Source organism: Schizophyllum commune, assembly GCF_000143185.2.
Source record: "Schizophyllum commune H4-8 unplaced genomic scaffold SCHCOscaffold_6, whole genome shotgun sequence".
Classification (NCBI taxonomy): Eukaryota; Fungi; Basidiomycota; class Agaricomycetes; order Agaricales; family Schizophyllaceae; genus Schizophyllum; species Schizophyllum commune.
In genome coordinates this window covers 537,006-555,436 of record NW_026089543.1, presented here as the reverse complement: position 1 = coordinate 555,436, position 18,431 = coordinate 537,006, and the positions used below count along the sequence as shown (strand labels likewise).

At 57.1% G+C, this 18,431-nt stretch overlaps 8 protein-coding genes across 8 annotated transcripts; 2 read left to right on the top strand and 6 right to left on the bottom strand.

Moving 5' to 3' along the window:
* Positions 1 to 94: 94 nt before the first annotated feature.
* On the bottom strand, positions 95 to 2,059 carry SCHCODRAFT_02577919 (uncharacterized protein; the record flags this gene model as incomplete). Its single annotated transcript, XM_050343891.1, has 4 exons — positions 1,973 to 2,059; positions 1,709 to 1,915; positions 1,615 to 1,668; positions 95 to 1,543 (listed from the first exon to the last, which is right to left on the bottom strand). The coding sequence occupies exons 2-4, from the start codon at positions 1,913 to 1,915 to the stop codon at positions 95 to 97; spliced, it is 1,710 nt and encodes a 569-aa protein (XP_050199926.1). The 5' UTR covers positions 1,973 to 2,059.
* A 248-nt stretch (positions 2,060 to 2,307) lies between these two features.
* On the bottom strand, positions 2,308 to 3,614 carry SCHCODRAFT_02503433 (uncharacterized protein; the record flags this gene model as incomplete). Its single annotated transcript, XM_003032307.1, has 7 exons — positions 2,308 to 2,420; positions 2,475 to 2,580; positions 2,634 to 2,712; positions 2,765 to 2,882; positions 2,938 to 3,034; positions 3,226 to 3,308; positions 3,365 to 3,614. 7 exons carry the CDS (start codon positions 3,612 to 3,614, stop codon positions 2,308 to 2,310), a joined length of 846 nt encoding a protein of 281 aa, XP_003032353.1.
* A 574-nt stretch (positions 3,615 to 4,188) lies between these two features.
* On the bottom strand, positions 4,189 to 7,324 carry SCHCODRAFT_02625241 (uncharacterized protein). The gene is made up of 6 exons (XM_003032308.2): positions 7,114 to 7,324; positions 6,884 to 7,060; positions 5,862 to 6,834; positions 5,014 to 5,805; positions 4,927 to 4,955; positions 4,189 to 4,880 (listed from the first exon to the last, which is right to left on the bottom strand). Exons 2-6 carry the CDS (start codon positions 6,989 to 6,991, stop codon positions 4,359 to 4,361), a joined length of 2,424 nt encoding a protein of 807 aa, XP_003032354.1. The 5' UTR covers positions 6,992 to 7,060; positions 7,114 to 7,324; the 3' UTR covers positions 4,189 to 4,358.
* An 888-nt stretch (positions 7,325 to 8,212) lies between these two features.
* SCHCODRAFT_02667612 (uncharacterized protein) lies at positions 8,213 to 10,226 on the bottom strand (the record flags this gene model as incomplete). Its single annotated transcript, XM_003032309.1, has 8 exons — positions 8,213 to 8,312; positions 8,585 to 8,696; positions 8,867 to 8,972; positions 9,054 to 9,132; positions 9,206 to 9,323; positions 9,382 to 9,501; positions 9,611 to 9,748; positions 9,830 to 10,226. The coding sequence occupies 8 exons, from the start codon at positions 10,224 to 10,226 to the stop codon at positions 8,213 to 8,215; spliced, it is 1,170 nt and encodes a 389-aa protein (XP_003032355.1).
* A 1,686-nt stretch (positions 10,227 to 11,912) lies between these two features.
* Positions 11,913 to 13,655, top strand: SCHCODRAFT_02732293 (uncharacterized protein; the record flags this gene model as incomplete). The annotated part of the gene is made up of 6 exons (XM_003031865.2): positions 11,913 to 12,137; positions 12,193 to 12,310; positions 12,368 to 12,685; positions 12,740 to 12,942; positions 12,996 to 13,197; positions 13,248 to 13,655. The coding sequence occupies 6 exons, from the start codon at positions 11,913 to 11,915 to the stop codon at positions 13,340 to 13,342; spliced, it is 1,161 nt and encodes a 386-aa protein (XP_003031911.1). The 3' UTR covers positions 13,343 to 13,655.
* Positions 13,656 to 13,744: 89 nt separating this feature from the next.
* Positions 13,745 to 14,679, bottom strand: SCHCODRAFT_02577906 (uncharacterized protein; the record flags this gene model as incomplete). Its single annotated transcript, XM_003032310.2, has 3 exons — positions 13,745 to 14,165; positions 14,218 to 14,465; positions 14,521 to 14,679. The coding sequence occupies 3 exons, from the start codon at positions 14,677 to 14,679 to the stop codon at positions 13,745 to 13,747; spliced, it is 828 nt and encodes a 275-aa protein (XP_003032356.1).
* A 533-nt stretch (positions 14,680 to 15,212) lies between these two features.
* On the bottom strand, positions 15,213 to 16,167 carry SCHCODRAFT_02282105 (uncharacterized protein). Its single transcript, XM_050342267.1, has one exon. The coding sequence runs from the start codon at positions 15,982 to 15,984 to the stop codon at positions 15,490 to 15,492; it is 495 nt and encodes a 164-aa protein (XP_050199925.1). The 5' UTR covers positions 15,985 to 16,167; the 3' UTR covers positions 15,213 to 15,489.
* On the top strand, positions 15,991 to 18,270 carry SCHCODRAFT_02625221 (uncharacterized protein; the record flags this gene model as incomplete). The annotated part of the gene is made up of 7 exons (XM_050345287.1): positions 15,991 to 16,780; positions 16,875 to 17,012; positions 17,132 to 17,251; positions 17,310 to 17,424; positions 17,486 to 17,564; positions 17,630 to 17,736; positions 18,007 to 18,270. Coding segments are annotated over exons 1-7 (945 nt in total), but the record flags the coding sequence as incomplete, so codon positions are not given.
* Between the last annotated feature and the right edge of the window lie 161 nt (positions 18,271 to 18,431).

The window sequence follows — 18,431 nt, the reverse complement described above, 5'->3', positions numbered from 1 at the left end:
TTATCGCTGTCGATGGACTTGGCTGTACTTTACAGATGCAATGTATAATGTGTATTGTACATGTCGCAAATGTCCATGCTATCTTCGCTTTCCGTCAAATATCCCAGGGGTAGATCACAGCATCTCGTGGGCCGCCGTAGTCAGTGCACATGTCCTCTATAGTGCTTCCCATGTTCTGGCAGACCACTCCTAGCTCCTGCACCGAACACTTGATGTTCTTTGCAGTGGCGAATATCCTCTCGACCGTGAGCCACATTCTTTCCCTCCTGACCGTCTCTGGATCGTTTAGCAGGTCGTTCCAGTAGCCCGTCTGCTGCAGCCGGGGAAACAACTTCGACAGATACAAGGCAACCGCGTACGCATTCGCTATGGGCGCGTTCCCGACGGCCAAGGACACCACACTCTCGTTCGTCGCGTGCGCAGGAGGATCGTTCGGCGGGACCACGCTCGCGTCAAGCTGGATTGCGACACGACTGAGAGTGTTCTGGCAGCGAGCGAAGGGTAGCAGCGCTGCCAGGCTGGCGGGCGGCGGCTCCCGATTGCCGTTCGCAAGGAGATCAATGCGACCGAGATGCCGCCAGGATGGTACCAGGTCCGCGTATTCCGCGTCAGTGATCTTGTTGCCCCCGCGTGCGGCATGCACGGTAAGGTATTCCAGATTAGAGAAAGCGCGCAGGGGGGCAAGGTGTGCGTAGTGCAAGGCGAACGGCTCCCCCCAACTCTCGACATCCCACGGCACTCCGTGAGGCTTGACCATGATGTGTATTTGACGCATCGTTTTCGGATCGCAATGCTTCTCCAGCGCCTCTGTGAGTTCGAGCAGAAGCCGAGACGTGATGCTGCCCAGATCCGATACCTCCAGAGTTTCTATGGGACGGCATCCTCCCCATGACTGTACTAGCCCGATGACAGTGCGAAGGGGGAACCCTACGAGAATGAGGGAGCGCAGCGAAGGATAGCCATTCGAGGGGAGCTTCTCCATGGTCGTCAGATCCGGCATCCTATTGCTCAGCTTGATGTCGTGTAGCGAGGGGTAGCAAGCGAGTGCAGGAAGGAGTGATGGTCTGAAAGGCATGTCGATTGCCAATGTGGACATCCGACCGCCCGCTCCACACAGCAAATCCATGATCGCGTTCTCTACGCAGGTAAAATCGTGGAATGGACTGCCGCGCAAGTTGCTGAGAAGGAATGCAAATTGTTGGATATGAGGACAGTTGTGCCGAGCAAACGAAATCGCGGTTGCAATATCGGATAGATGCACGCCGCGCCGTAACTCAACGCTCAAGATCCAATGCTGCAGCGATGGTCCTACAAGCAGCTGGATGATCTCGGCAGACTCTGCGTTCCGTATGACACAGGTAAGGGTTTGAAGGGCGGGCAGCAGCCTTTCCCGAGGTGGGTTGGCCAATATGTGCTCGTAAACGCTTTTGTCGAGGGTAGTTTCGTCGCCATGACACAGATTGTCCCAGCGTATACTTCGAACGTAGCGCGAGCGCTTCATCATCTGGTCCCAATCGGCTTGACATAGAGCGCGCGTTATGGCCTGCGCGTACCAGAGTCAACGCATGGCATTGAAAGCGACAGGTAACCTGAACGATAAGGAACCATACGCACAAATCGCCTGAAGAGCCTCATCCCGACGTATACTAAGTCGCCTCTTTCCGACCGCTGCTACCGTCAATTGACATTATCGCAGCCTTATATTGACACTCACCGCCTCGACCATGGACCATGCATCGCTAGGAAGAAGCTTGAGGATAGAAGTATCTCCTCTTGGGCGCTCCCACATAATCGCAACTGCAATCTCGTTCCATACCGAGCAGACCAGTGTGATGTGCTGGAGATCACTCAATCGGAGGTCTTCATCTCTGAAGATATGGAATAAAATTTCCGAGATTCGTAGAGCTTCATGCATCTATATGCGCAGTCATGATCAGCTTCGAGCGCACGCAACGTGAAGTGGGCGGATAACCTCTTTCTTCCTGACTGCACGACTGCCCTGCTACCAGCTGACTTTGATCAGGCGTACGATGAAGTCGGTCGATGATGATGGTCACAGGAAAGACGCTCTGGGCGACTGTCACGCTGTCGCCAGTGGTGACAAGTAACGCGGAGCGAATCCTAGTGAGTTCAGAGCTTCCCATGTTCTCCTTAGGTGTCCCGCATTGCGCAAAGCGTTGACGCCGGGGGCGAGGTGCGAATTATGGCAGGTATGAGGTTAAGACTCGAAGGCCACAGGTCGTCGATTGAGATAATAAATAATATAATTAAGAAAACCCGTCTCGACGCTGCAGTCGCGCCTCACGATCACTGGCAGACGACATTGTACTGCGACTTCGTCTCGGTGCCGATGTTCGAGTCGAAGCTCATGTACGTCGAGCGCTCGCTCTCGTCCAGGTAGCCTTCCATCAGGAGCGCCCCTGCATATCCGAATTAGCATGCTCCAGAACACGCAAGGCATGAAGGAGCCTTACAGTTCCAGTGATCCTTAGTCTTGTTCTTGTACACGAACCAGACCCATCCCGACGCAATGAAGGGCATCTGGCCGGAGCCCTTCGTGGTGCAGGTCTTCGTCTCGAACTAGCGTGGTGGATCAGCGTTGGCAAGGGCGAGGAAGAAGGGTGATTGCATACGTCGAGCTGGCAGGTTTGACCATCCTTCTGCTGGGCGGTGACCGTCGACGTGGTCTGCTGGTTGCTGGTTGCAGACTCGCTAGGAGGGTGTGAGTAACGTGTCGCTGCTGCGGAAACTCTAAAGTACGCACGTCTTTCCAAGGGTGTTCGACACGGTCGTGGTGACGGATGTCTTGAAGGTGACCTCGGCAATGTCGGGAATGCCCAACTTTGCTTCAGCGGAGAGGTCCAAAGCGACCGAGGCTTGTCCTAAGGGGATCACGTAAGTAGGTGGCGCGCTCGGAACACGGAAATCTATGCTCACTGGTCGTCGAGGTCTCGAGAGTGTACGACGTCCCCTCGGTCTGCGATAGCATGACAGTGCCGTTTGTACCCACGACCGAGCCACCAATGGATTGCGACTGAGTTGTGCATTGAGGGTCGCCTGTATGATACTTCTCATGAGTTTCACCGAGGGCGGGGGAATGGCGAAGTCCTACCATTGATAGTGATGTCCACCTGGTTGTTGGTTATGCAGACGGAAGCCGGGCGATCAGGGAACTGGTTCACGCGTTAGCTTAGCATGACATCCTGCCAATCTATGTGCACTTACATCCGGGTTGTTCGTCTTTATCTCCCGTTGATAATCGCCCCACATCGAGTTCGCCTGGTCCTTGAGCTTGCTCCAGCCGGGAACTTCAAGGTGCATTCAGTACACAGACAAAAACCTGACGAACCGAGATCCCACTCACGTTGCTGAACTTCGTCGGCACTGATGTCCGCACAACCACCAGCGCGACGCTGGAAGGACGAGGCGGCATCGTGATCCAGTATGCCTAGGTGCTCGTCGCGGCTGTTGAACAGGTAGATAGTACCGGTCTCGGGATCGGCGGCGAGCTTGGTCGCCTCGCGAGGGACGTGCGTCAGGCGACGTTCGGGAGTGGGTGTGGCGTTCACGATGAAGGCAAGAGCCAGAGAAATGAAAGCGAAGAAGGGTGCCATGACGAAACGTATCGAGGGGCTGCAAGGAATGTGTATACAAGAGAGTGGAGAGGGAGGGAGAAGGGGAACTCGTTGGGAGGTGTCGTAGATGTCCCCAGAAAGCCTTTTATATATGCAAGCATTGCGAATAGCAAGCGCTCGAAGGGCCGCCGATAATCTCAGTTGGCAGTGTGTCGAGGTATCATCGCGACGCGCCGCTCAGGATGCGACCATAGCAGGAGGTTCGGCGCTCGCTCTCAAATGCTGATCCTGGTGCGAGCGCCGAGCGAACAGGTGTCCCGATAGCTTGTGCGCAATCAGCACGGCACGTTGAAGAAGGAGTGCGGTGGGAGCCAAGTGCATGGTCTCCAATTGCGAGACCGCCGGTGCCGCCGCACTTCGTACCTAACTGTCCGATGTTTACTGGACGCGACACGGAATGGGCGCTCAAGATTTTGCGAGGCTGCGCTCAGAAGAGGGTTTCATCGGATGAGAGTAGCTGAGAGCAAACGGATACCCCGAACTAGACCGTCCGAGCCCCTACGCATGGTGGTACATCGTGGTTGGGGTCAGAGTTGAGTATCGTGACTGTCACGCAGATAAAATCTGATCCGTGCCACGTTTCCCGGTGATAGCGCCTTTATATGTCCTACAGTAGGCAATGGTCATCGAGGTTCGGACGACAATTCGTTCAATCTGTATACAAAAAGCAACTCGTGTATAGTATAGACAGCTCGATTCACCGCGTGCGTTGATCAGCTCCATTTAGGACATGTACGCCTCTCCCTTCCACTCCAGCGTAAGTCCCGACAGCGCCGTCCAGTCAAGCTTTTCGGGCTCTTGTACTGCGACGGACCACTGAGTGAACGGCGGTGGATCCATATGGTCCCCCGAGGCGATGATGCTGTCCACCTCGATACCGTCTTCGTCAGGAAGCGGCGTGCCCTGCGCGTCGATCCGGTACTTGAACTGCCGCTCCTGAACCATGCTCGTAAACCCGAAGACTTGACCATCCTCGCGGATGTCCTGGTAAACGCCAGAAGTGCGGATCTTCACCCATATGAGGGCTGTGTTGGTCTTCTTCAAGAGAGCCTCGGGCTTGGGGACGACCCCGTTGACGTATGCGCGCATGCCGAAGACGCGAAAACCGCTTCCACCGGTAAACGGGCCAGAGATGTATGGGGAGCTCGTTGATTTCGTGCCAATATCGGGAGCGAGAGCGAAAGTAGCTGCGTGGTCCTTCTGCAGAGACGCAAGAACATCTGGGGCGATGTTCTTGAAGCTGGGCTGATCATGCTGTTAGGCCAGAACCACGGACACGCAAGTGACGCACGTCGTTGATATCCCGCTGGAAATGAATGGCTATAGAGTGGAATATAAGTGAGAAAGATCAAAGGAGAACAGAATCGATTGCACGCACGTGCTTTATCGCTTGCAAAACCCTCCTGCCATCGTTCGACTTCTTGCACGAGAAGAGAAAGGTCCGCCTTATACTCCGCCATCGTGTTGAGCGGGTCCAGCGTGACTTGGCTATCCGTAAGGGTACAGAACTTGAACGCCCAGACGAGGTTGCGTAGCTCGATGAGCACGCTCGTGCGCATCGCATCCAGGCGATCGTAGAAGTGCAACCGCGCGGCCTCAAGCTGCTCCTTTTCCCCCTGGAAGCTATCGCGCAGCTCCTGCAGTCGGGCGAGGTCCGACTGCGCGAGCTGCAGGGCGAGCTGCACCTGGACGTACTCCTGCCCCGCCTTGATCGTCTGCGCGCTCGACTGCGTCGTGAGCTTGCCGTCGATGGCGTGCTTGCGGAGCTCGAGCAGGTACGCGGAGGCGCCATCGATGTTCTGGTCGACCGGGAACTTCATCTGCTCCTCGATGTCGAGGGTCCACTTGTCCCACGCGGCGATGCCAGCGAGCGCGGTCAGGTCCTCGTTGCCTTCGGGGGACGCGGGGAACGGCGAGAGGGATCCCTCACCCTCGCCTTCGGCGGCGATGATGGCCTCGACGTTCTCGATGGTCGAGGAGAGTAAGTCGCCCAGCTTCTCGACGATTTCGTCCAGCTGCTTGAGCGTGTCAGAGGAGATGATCTTGGTAACCGCGCTCGCGGCTTCCGCAGCTTCCTCGACGTCCTTGATAGCCCCAGCAGCATTGACAGAAGCCTCGGCCGCAGGCTCGGGGTCCCCGATGCACATGGCCCCAATCGCGACGCCGAAAGCTGTCCATACGCAGCGTCAGAAGATATCAGGGAAAGAGGAATGCATCATTACTCACTGACGATGGCTTTGAAGATGTTGAAGACCGCCTTCATGATTTGCTCCTCCTTCCACTTCTCGATACCCCTCCGAAAGACCTCGGCCTTCTGCTCGAGGGTATCCTGGTGGTGCCGCAGGTCGGTCTGCGCAGCGAGTAGGATCTGCTGCGACGCCGTCCACTTCAATTTGGCGTCGTTCGCGAGCGTCTGCTGCATGGTGATCGTGTTTTGCGCCTGCTCGAGCATGCTGTCCCAGATCTTCAGCTGGTCGTCCACGCTCGTCTCGTTATCGGTGAAGCGGTCGTACTGCGCCTCAAAGTCGGATCCGGCGTCGAGCACGGTCGCGAGCGTGTTCTTGTAGTACTCGAGCTTCAGGACGGGTGCGTAGGAGACGCCCGGGCCACAAAGGCGCCCGACGTTGATCTGCTGCTGCAGCGCGGAGGCCTGCACGTTGAGCAGAGTGCTTTCGGACGGATAGGCCGTGGCGTTCACGACGTGCCAGGCAAGGGCCGACGCGACGGAGGGCTGCGTCCAGAAGAGCGTCGACGCGATGCGAAGCTGCGTGGAGAGGAGCTTGTGCAGCTCGCCATCCGTGTAGAGATCCGGGACGGAGTACCGCTGCATGTACGTCACAGTGATCTGACCGTTGGTCGTCGAGATGGCCACGCCGACGTTGCCTGATAGGGCCCCCAGGTTGAGGGTTTGAGCCTCCTGACCTGCGACCGACACGGAAACAGGCTGGTCCACATACGTCGCGTAGAGTACGACCAGTGCTTCTTCCGTCGGGTCGGAGGGCGACAGCTCGAGTGTGATAGGCTGATCGGACGTGACCACCCTGGCGTACACGCTGACGCATGCTAACTTGGGCAGGGTTAAGCGCAGGGTAGGACCAGGGCTCGGGGAAAGCGCGAGCACGTCCGAATAGATGAACGTGAAGTCTGACTCGTCTAGCTTCACAGTGCCCAACTCAACGAGCACGTCGCGTATGAGCAGCTTGGACAACATGTGAGGCAGAGTATGCTGAGATTACGAGGACACTCACGTTGACTTCAGTCTGCTCGCGGCTGGCTTTGGCTGGGATCTTGTTGAGAGCTGGCGACGTAGCCCAATTGTGCCATTCGGCTGGAGATGATGGTATTGAGTCCTTCATGGTGAGTACGGCGTGTCAGACGACGTAGAAAGGGATTGAGATGGGTGATTGGGTGTACTCTTAGTTGCACTTGAAGAAGAGGATGAGAGCTATTTATTGAAGGGGTATATGTTGCAAATTACCTTTGCGCCCGGTACATGTGACGATTTACGTCGCGTCGAGGAGCGCATCCTGAACCCCAAGAACGAGTTTCGACGGGGCTACTGCGAGAGTTCAGCGTACGGCGCAGACCCATGATCCGGTGAGCATTTCTGGAGTGAGATGATGGATCCACACAAGCGCTAGAGATGACCATCGTTGAAGCTAAGAGCTATTGATGACTCTATACGGCGGCTATGACCGTGCGCCTGATCAAGGGAAGTGGAAGGCGGCATGGCGGCGTGGTGGCGCACGGCGATAGCAGTGACAGGAATGTGTCACAGCTCGTCACATCTTAGACTTCCCTCCCAAACGTCCATCACCACCGCGCTTCGTGTTCGGCACATACACGTATTCTGCATTTCCTTAATAAAACAGCTGAATACGCACTTTTACTGATCTCTGTTGACTCGCTGTGAACTGTGAAGGCTTGCACGTAGGGTCTTAGCACAACTGCGAGCGCATAAGCCACTCACAAAGTCATACGCTCTCTCGTTGTGCAGAGATGTGGAGCCTGACCACCTCCTTCGAAGCCCTATCCACGTACAGCCGCATCTATCTACCTCGCTGGACAGCTTGAGTGGGTTCGCAGCGCGCTATCGCTCTCCATCTGACGCTTGGAACTGTGTGGCGTTCAATCGCGGTGCTTGGTGGGGATAGCGCCATAACCTTCTTTGTCGTTGAACCTCATCTGTACGTTTTTCTGACTCTGCCACTTGCTCACCTTAACCCCCCTCAATCCCAGAAACGGCGAGCTGAGGTGAGCTAACTGACGTTAGGGACTCCGGGCCATGTCGTATATAAACGTTCGCAAGGTACAGCATGACGTGCATTCGTGCCATAGCGCTTCGCGCGACGGGCTTTCGGTATTGAGGGCCGGCGAACGCGTCGGGCTTGGTAGATTCGGCCATGGTGATGGGTGGAAGCAAGCCTCGCGTGGAGGCTTAGTACGATATGCGGAGAAGGGAGAAGGCATTTACTTTCCCTCCGAGACCGGAAGGCAACACCGGACCCACACCCGGTTTAGGATGGGAGGGTTGCGTAGGGAAAAAAACAAGGGTATCCAATGAGGAGCATGAGGATCTATGAGAACATGAGCGTCGAAGGCACCTCCGCAGGACATCTCGAAATGCAGCGCTTCGGCAAACGCCGGTCTTCCTTGTTCGCTCCTTCCATGTCATCGCTGGCAATCTGTCAAAGCATCCCCAGTCCTCGCAAATGAATATTCGTGTCCTCGTGATCTCGGAATGCAGGACGCGGAAGCCCCCGCCCCCTATATTCATAAGGTCGCTTGGTGGGTCAGAGCAGACTCATTGCAATCCATGATTCTCTCAACTCAGGATTACAGCCGTCCAACAGCTACGTACGAATGCGCCTGACTTCCACCTCCTCCTCTCGCTACCATCCCATTTCCCCCCTAAACCGCCTTCGAAAGAGTAACTGTGAGCTACTCACTACGCGCAAACGACTCCGTACGACGCCTTGGTCTCCGACGCAATAACGGACTCAACGTGCAGGAAGAGCGAGCGCTCGCTCTCGGACAGGAAATCCTCCATCCTGTACCACCCTGGAAGGAGGGGGCGCAAGTCAGTAAGGCGATCGAGGGGTGGGATAGGCAGGGGCAAGGAAAGGGTAAGAGCAGGCGAGGAGGGAAGAGGGATGGCAGGGATGAGGGAAGGAAATGGTGAGTGCAGTTGGAGGAAGGGCGGAAGCAGTGAGCGAATGACGCCAACGCACACTTGTAATGCCCCTTGACGCGGTCGTGGTAGTTAAACCAGACGACGCCGCGCGCGATGAAGGGGACGTTCGCACCCCCGTGTGTGGTGCAGGTCTTCGTATTGAGCTATGTAGGCGGGTGGGTGGATTAGCAATCGAAGTCGATCAGCAACCTAATTCATAATCAGCTAGCGTGAAGGCGACTCACATTGACCTTGCATTGCTGCCCATCCTTGTGGTCCGCTCTGACCGTCGAGGTGACCTGGTGCAGGCTGCTTCCGGAGGTACTGTAGTGTATAGGTTAGTGAGTCTACACGGTGAAGGAGGCGCCAGCAGCATCTCCAGCATCTCTACACTCACGTCTCCCCATAGCTGTTCGCGATCTCGGAGCTGATCGTCGTGCTGGCGCCGACCGACGCCACTCCGGGGATCTCGAACGACGCGGAGTAGGTGAGGCTGATGCCGAAGGTGGTCGTCTCTGAGTGGGAGTCAGCGAAGAGAAGTAACCGAGCCCAGAAAGACGAAGTGACACGCACGCGTCGTCGTGCTCTCAATCCTGTAGTCCGTCCCCGTCACAACGGAGATCTCGGCCGAGCCGCTGGTCCCGTTGAAGTGGCCTTGAATGCTCTGAGTGTTGTCCGAGCACTTGGGTTTGCCTGAGTGCAGTAGTGAGCCAGCCGGTTCGCAAAACAAGCAAACATTGACGAAGTATGATAGAGGACAGCGGAATGCCACTCGGAGGGAAGAGGAAAACGCCCGCCTCACCATTGACCGCGATGTCTATGGGCTTGGTGGTGATGCAGATTGTCGCGGGCAGGTCGGGGCCCTCGTTCGTCCCGATGTTGCGGGCCCTTGTGCTGATCTGGCTATCTGCGAGGCCCGAGAGCCTCTTCCAGCCGGGGACTACGAAAGTGTAGCGTCAGCGAGCTTTGAACGGCGCCGGGCTCGCTAGCAGAGCGAGAGAGAGAAGAAGATAATACGCACGCGTCTGCACCGTCTTCGAGTCCAGCGCCGTGCAGCCCCTGGCCTGCGCCGCGCGCGACACGAGCGCAGTGCTGTTGTCCTGCATCCCGTCGGTGCCGCCGGTGTAGCCTGCCATGTCGGTGGCACCATTCCCGTTCTCCACGACCACACCAAGCGCCGTGCCGTTCGCGGCGAATGGGTAGATGTTGCCCGTGGACTCGTCGACGGTGCCGTAGGCCGCGTCCTCGGGGACCTCTTCGAGGACCGCCAGGCCGTCGAGGACGTGGAGGCCGGTGTTGGCGTCGCGAGCGTGCAGCTCGGTGTTGGCACCCTCGACGAGACCAGTGGGCGACGCCTGGGCAGCGTGGCCCGCGAGAGCGATGGCGACGAAGACGAGGGAGAGGATGCGGTGGACCATTGTGCTGATGGCGGGCGACTCGGAGAAAGAACTGTAGCTACTGCAGGTGAGAAGCTGGAGACTGTGGGAGAAGGCGAGCGATTTATATACCTGCCAACGGCCTCAGTGGATAACGGACAGGGCGAGTCTGGACTTGGACTTGAGTCCAGAGTGGCGAGGGCAGCCGCTCGTATCGTATCTCAGATGTCAAGAGCTGGGATAGAGTTGTCAAGGGAGCAACATAAATCGCGTCTCCATGGACTTGAAGTACGACAAGAGTCTGCGCGGTGCGGGAAGTAGTAATTTTGTGACTGACGCCTGCGTTCACGAACTTGAAGTTGGGTTTCTACTCGAATGCGAACCACGACATCGTGGTAGTCGTAGCACGCGGGCCGGGGTACTTCTGGCAGCAACGTCCCTTCTAGTCGTGCACTGGCATGAACGCGCAGGTAGAGTTTTCCATTCAATACCATCGTATGGTAGGAAGTTCTCGTGCGACAACCTCTCTACGGGCAGTCGAAGATTGGACGCACAGAGTCGTACGGAGTGCCACTCACAGTGCCAACATCTAGACAGCCATCGACCATAGCAATAATAGCATGGAATCGTCAGATAGCGTGGAACCATCGACAGCTTCTGGGGATGGGTGAATTTGGTGACAGCGAAGTCGAACATAGGGTTCGGGATTTGCCGAAGGGTCAAATTCTGTCCAATCGACGTCGGATAGATGCTCGGTTTGCTCATGGCGATTGTGGGCTTTGGAGTGTTCTGCTCCTCAAACGTCTGGATACAGATCAAGCCCAAGTTTTTCCATGAAGGACGAGTATAAGCAACGTGGCGATGATCTTTGCCGGTCGGCGAACATCGCATCCTGGACCCCAAGAATGAGTTCCGACGGGGCTACTGCGAGAGTTTAGCGTACGGCACAGACCCACAATTCGGTGAACCTTTTGGCGTAAGACGATGATCCGCACAAGCACTATAACTGACCATCGTTGAAGCACAGAGCTGTTGGTGACTCTACGGCAGCCAAGACCGTCCGCCTGATCATGGGGGGCGGCGTGACGGCGTGGTGGTGCCAGTGGACGGCAATAGCAGTTACAGGAACGCGTCACAGTCCGTCACACCTTCCCTCCCAAACGTCCATCACCACTGCGCTTCGTGTTCAATACATACACGTATTCTGCATCCCCTGGGAAAAACGGCAGAATACGTACTTATACGCATCTCTGCTACCTCGATATAACTTGCGAAGGCTTGCGCTTACGGTCTTACCACAACTGCGAGCGCATAAACTGCTCACGAAGTCCTACGCCCCCTCTGCTTGCACAAATGTGGAGCCTGGCTACTTCGTCTAAAGCTCGAATCACGTACAGCCGCATCTATCTTCCCCGCTGGTCAGCTTGAACGGGTTTGTAGCGCGCCATCGCGCTCTATCTGACCCTTAGAACTGTGCGGCGTTCAATTGCGGCGCTTGGTGGAGACAGCGCCATGGCCTTCTTTGTCGTCGAACCTCATTTGTACGTTTGTCTGACTCCTGCCGCTTGCTCACTTTAGCCCACCTCAATCCCAGCATCGGCGAGCTGAGACGTATGAGCTAATTCACTCGCAGGGACTCATGGAATATAAAGGCTGGCAAGGCATGGCCAAACGTGCATCCACTCCGCTTCTTACCTGCTCGTACCTCCCACTTCGCATCCCGCCAGCATGTCGTCCGACTCCGATATCGACATGGAGCCGAAAGGCCTCGTCAACGACGACGGCAACTATATCCTGCAGCACGACGACATCGCCAACCTCCTCAAGTACGTCTGGTCAGGTGTACTCCTTCCCGTCACGGAGGACGCGTACACGCAACGCCTGCAGCTCTCTGACGACACCGCGGGCAAGCTCTCCGATGTGATCAAACCCCTCGTCGCGGCGTACGCTGTGGTGAGTCGAACGCTGCACCGCTGCATGGTCAATCACTGACGACATTGTCCTTCAGGCTCAGACGAACTGCCAAGTATTCAAGGACAAGACCTACCCAGGCATTGTCGACCTCTCGAGCGACGTGTACAACTACGCCCAGAATGCAGGCGGTACCGTCGAAGATTCGTACTACGGTATGTCGTCTGACATGTTCGTTATCGAGCCTTTCGTGGACTGAAATCGCTGCGTAGTCAACATCATCAGCTGGATCAAGCAACTGAGCCAGTCCACGGACAAGGACGAGCAGGAAGACCTTCACGGAGCCATCGACGCCGTCATCGACCAACAACTCGAGGCAATCCAAGCCCTTCAAGACAGAGCTGACGCGGCCGTCGGCGAGCTCGCGAAATTTGAAGATCAGTCCGAGAAGGACCAAGATGCTCTGACGACCCGCAGCAATGCTGTCAAGGACAAGGCCACCGCCGAGGTTGGCAACCTCGACGATCTGAACGCCAAGCTGAAGGAGTACCGCGACGAGCTCACGGACGACCTGAAGGAGTACGAGCATGGTACATGTTTTCTACGTCCAGGCTGCTACCTGCGCTAAGTAACGCTCTCAATAGACAAACTCGTCGAGGAGACCTCTGCGGCCTACTGTTGGATAGGACTCTTCGGTCTGATTGCTGCCGCCGCAGTTGCCAGCGTCTATGGCGACAAAGCGGCCAAGATGGCGAAGCGTATTGACGAAGTCCGCCAGCTCATCAGAGACTGGGAGGCCAAGGTCAGGGACGAGACGCGCCTTATTTCCGATCTTGGCGCCATAAGCGTAAGTGCTATTGCTCCCACATTTTGCGTGCATCCTCACCCACTATCAACCAGACGGACGTCGGGAACGTCCTGACGCTGATCAAGCCCGCCATTGCGGTTATTCAGAAGATGATCGGTGTCTGGACCGCCATCGCGAACGACCTAAAAAACCTGAAGGACACTGTGAATAAGGACTTCAAGATAGCCAACGAAATAGTTGCGCGCATGGAGGCTACTAAACTTGTGGACAAATGGAACGACCTCGCGGAATCTGGTGACTTAGTTTACTCCATCGTCATTCCACGTGCTGACACGTCGACACAGTCGACAAGTATCGCCAAGCCGCGTTCGTCTCCGACGTCTCCACTGCGACTCTCGACGACCTGTCGGCCCAGCTTCACGAGCAAGCGACCAGATAATTGGAACTCTCGCTGTCGAGGGCCGAAGTAAAGGCATTCCTCTTGCCTCGATGTACTCGTATAAGCCTCGATGTATTCAGCCCAGGATCTCAATCGCATGTGCCATTCTCGTATACTGTGACTTCGGACGCCATCGAGGGAGGAGGTTTCCTTTGAGATAGAGAGATGACTTCAGTAGCATCCCGAAAAGCTCAAGAAGATCGAACGGGCTTGCTTGACAGCATTATATCATGACAGGTACACAGCAGACTCGTAATCTACAAGGGGAGACATCAGCGTAAATAGTGGATACAACGGCGGGGAGCGTTTGTAGTCGTGGGAAGTGTCAGTGTTCGTCGGCGCGATCCAGCAATCCGCGAACGGAAACGAGGTTTAAACGATGAGTATCGAGGGGCGTCCACGTTAGAGGCGTACATCAGCGCCCCCTCGTCCATTAGTGTTCGAGGGTAGATGCCGACGTGCGCCCAGGTTTGTTGCCACCGTCCTCGTCGCGCGGTAGGGGCCCACCGCGCAGGTACACATCAGAGATGCCCAGCTCGAGCGGCGGTAGCGGCTCCTCATCATCCCTCGCCTGTTTCGGCGCGTGCGGCGCAGGCATGGCGATGATGACGCCGACACGCACGCGTGTCGGCTCAGACGAGTGTGAGGAGGGCCGCTCAGCAAGCTCTGTCTGCCCGTCCGTCGAAGAGTCGGATGAACGTGCTCGGGAGAACGGCCACCACCATCTCCGCCGTGCTGGCGGGGGTGGGGGCACCTCAGCGGGCACGTTGATGGGCGCTGGCGGGGTGGGATACGATGGATTGATGTACGTAGCAGAGAACGGCTGGCAGCGGGTCACCGTTGCGTCATAGGGGGGAGACAGAAGGCTGGCTCACGAAGATACCGTCCCACGAAAGCCACTCCGCGTCTTGTGTATGTGTACTGTGGGCATCGAGGAAGGCTTCGTGGAGCTTGGGCTTCTTGGAGAGGTCGACGCGCGGGCGCGTAGCTGGTGGGATCCAGGTGCCGTTGCGGATGGCCTCCTCCACGAGGGCACGGTGCCGCCGCCGGAGGATGAGAGAGCGAATGACGATGGCAGCGGACACGCCGAGAAGCAGGATGAGTGTGGCGAGGAAGGTGTACACTATGGGGGCGTCAGTGTCTAGTCTCATGGCAGGAGGGGATTGCGCGGCACGGACGGTAGAGGGATGCGGAGCTAGCGAGGCTGGGGCCGGTGTCGATCCCCCCTGTGCTGTCCGAGCCCGCGGCCGAAGAGGAGGTGGTGGGGGTGGTGGAGAAGGTCGAGGAGAAGAGCGACGACGTCGGGGTCTGGGACGACGTCGCGCTAGCGCCCCCATTGCTACTGTCTGTCGAGGACATGGTGACCGGCTAGGGCTTGTTCGCGACCGCCACTTCCGAACCCGTTGGACTGAAAAGTACGGAGCTACAACTATGATTAGCGTGATTCATGCTGCTGACCAGCAGTCTGAGACGCACCTATTCCTGCGTTCGCCCCCACGGAACGCTGTCTCCCCCGATTCACTGTCTATTGACCCAATCTTGTCGTGTAGCTTCCCTTCGCAGTCGCAGACGACCCCGACGATGGGGAGATGATGATGGTGTGCAGGAAGTGACCGACGGAATGGCACGCGCCGAACCCCGCAATATTTTTGGTCATCCGGCCCGACTACGCATCTTGCTCCCACATTTCTCCGCACTTCGGCGTTCGCTGGCGAGGCAGCACTGGACACTCGACTCGGTGGGGGTCCTCGATAGCCGATAGAAGCTGCCCGACGCATGCACGAGATACACCCATGACCTCGAGCGAAGACTTCGGGAACCCCTTCGGCGCCGTTCAACCCTCGACATAATCCGTCCATCGCCCATCATCAGGCGCCTTCTAAGTCGACGGCTCGATTATAATGCTCGCCTCCGAAGAGGGTAGAACAACTCAAGGGCAATACAAGTCCAGAACACTCGACTCACTGGTCGCCTATGGACGCCCTCCTCGACGATCCCTTTCGATTGCAGCGGAGAGTACCAAACACTCACAAGACATATTTCGCTCGCTTCTATCATGGACAGACGTTCTGCGACTTCGATTACCTCACTATATGCCACGCCCGCTGGCTATGCAGTCGCTCACCTTTGCTTCAAGTTAGAAGACTCTATACAGCCCGCGAATGACTTTTCTCTTCAGCGACACGCTGCTCATTCTCATACACATAGGTCTTCTGACGCAATTTGCGGCTAGATACATAGAGAAGAAGACGAAGCATGGTACCCTGGAAGCCCGCTATCGTTGTGGGCAATGGGCATACCATTGGCAAGCTCCAATTCGACGTTGAATCGACAAAGAACTTGTGTTTCTCTGTGTTTGCCCCCCTTCGGCAAACCCCGAATCCTACGTTCGACTTCGCTGTCACCGGACTTACCCGTCCCAGATGGTTTTTCGTCCAGAAGCTGTCGCTGATGCATGTCTTCCTGAATACTCGATGTCCTCCTTTTTCGAACACAAGTCCCGGCTGTCGAGAGATTAGTCTTTTGAGTGACTCACTGTCCGGTTTCGTGCGTCCAATTCTGACTGCCTGTAGAAAGGCTGTCGCCCGAGAAATTCTTCCCATACGACTATGTCGAATGGAAAACTTTACCTGCGCGTTCATGCCAGTGCACGACTAGAAGGGACTTTGCTGCCAGAAGTACCCCGGCTCGCGCGCTACGACCGCCATGAAGTCGTGGTTTGCATTCAAGCAGAAAACCAAATTCAAGTTCTCGAACGCAGGCGTCAGTCACAGAATTAATATTTCCCGCACCGCGCAGACTCTTGTCGTACTTCAAGTCCATGGAGACGCGATTTATGCCGCTTCCTTGACAAGTGTATCCCAGCTCTTGACATCTGAGATACGATACGAGCGGCCCCCCTCACCACTTTGCAGTTAAGTCAAAGTCCTGCCTCGCACTGTTCATCATCCGCTGAGGCCGTCCGCAGGTATATAAGTCGCTCACCTTCTCCCACAATCTCCAGCTTCTCATCTGCAGTAGCTACCCACAGTTCCTTCCTCGAATCGTTCGCCATCAGCACAATGGTCCACCGCATCCTCTCCCTCGTCTTCGTCGCCATCGCCATCGCGAGCCACGCTGCCCAGGCGTCGCCCACCCCAGGGCTACAGGTCCGCGACGCCAACACCGGCCTCCACGTCCTCGACGGCCTGGCGGTCCTCGAAGAGGTCCCCGAGGAGGCCGCTTACGGCACCGTCGACGAGTCCACGGGCAACATCTACCCATTCGCCGCGAACGGCACGGCGCTTGGTGTGGTGGTGGAGAACGGGAATGGCGCCACCGACATGGCAGGCTACACCGGCGACACCGACGGGATGCAGGACAACAGCACCGCGCTCGTGTCGCGCGCGGCGCAGGCCAGGGGCTGCACGGCGCTGGACTCGAAGACGGTGCAGACGAGTGTGTATCCCCTCTTTTCTTGCTCTGGTGGCAACCTCTGCGCCGTCCAAAGCTCGCGCGCCGTCCAATGTTCGCTGACGCTACACTTTCGTAGTCCCCGGCTGGAAGAGGCTCTCGGGCCTCGCGGATAGCCAGATCAGCACAAGGGCCCGCAACATCGGGACGAACGAGGGCCCCGACCTGCCCGCGACGATCTGCATCACCACTAAGCCCATAGACATCGCGGTCAATGGTGAGGCGGGCGTTTTCCTCTCCCCTCGGGTGGCATTCCGCCCCTATTGGACGACACTCCACTCTACTTCGCTGATATTTGCTTGTGCTGCAAGCTCATTGGCTCACTACTGCACTCAGGCAAACCCAAGTGCTCGGATAACAATCAGAGCATTGAAGGCCACTTCGTCGGGACCAACGGCGCGGTCGAGTTCTCGGTGTTGACCGGGATGGACGCCACGATCCAGAGCACGACGACGCGTGCGTAACACTTCTATTCTCCGCGCTCGGTTGCTTGTCTTGGCTAATGCCCACCCAGGGACGACCACCTTTGGCATCGGCGTCACCTACGGCGCGTCGTTCGAGCTCCCCGGGGTGTCGGTCGGGGCCGAGACGACGATCAGCTCCGAGATCTCGAACAGCTACGGGGAGACGTGAGTGTGGAGATGCTGGCGCCTCCTGCACTACGTTAACTCACTGACCTATCCGCTACAGTACCTCCGGAAGCAGCCTGCACCAGGTCACCTCGAAGGTCACCGCGGACCACAAGGATGGGCAGCAGTGCACGATCAATGTGGGTTGTCTTTACGCTCCCTGCTCATGAACTTCGGTCGCTAATCCACCCACCCGCCTACACAGCTTAACACGAAGACCTGCACCACGCACGGGAGCGCGAATATCCCCTTCATCGCGCGCGGCGTCGTCTGGTTCAACTACCACGACCGCGTCAAGGGGCATTACAAGTGTGCGTCGGCGTCATTCGCTCGCTGCTTCCGCCCTTTCTCCATCTGCGCTCACCATCCTCTTCCCTCTTCCCTCTTCACTCACCCCATCCCTACCTATTCCTCTTCCCTCCTCGCCTGCTCTTTCCCTCACCCTGCCCCCGCCTACCCCACTCCTCGACCACCTTACTGACTTTCCCCTTTCCTTCCAGGGTGGTACAGGATGGAGGACTTCCTGTCCGAGAGCGAGCGCTCGCTCTTCCTGCAAGTCGACTCTGTTATCACGTCGGAGACCAAGGCGGCGTACGGGGTCGTTTGCAAGGCGAAGTGAGGGGCCGGTTGCAAGGCGAAGTGAGGGGTCGGTTGCAAGGCGAAGTGAGGGGTCGGTTGCAAGGCGAAGTGAGGGGTCGGTTGCACGGCGAAGTGAGGGGTCGTCTGCAAGGCGAAGTGAGGCGAGGGGAAGCGAGGCTGTGAAATCGGGGATAGGAGGAAGTGAGGGGGAGGGGGAAAGGAGGCGAGGCGGAAGTACGAGGGCGGTAAGGGGGGTGAGGAGGGAGTGGGGGAAAGGGAGGAGGTGGGGGAAAGGGAGGAGGTGGGGGAGGGAGGAGGTTCGTAGCTAGCGGTTGTTGCGATCGAGCTTTGGTCCATCATGCCAGTACGATCGTGAATCCGTTTTGTTGAACCTCCTGCAAGATCTGCTGCGTGTTTTGGTGCATGAG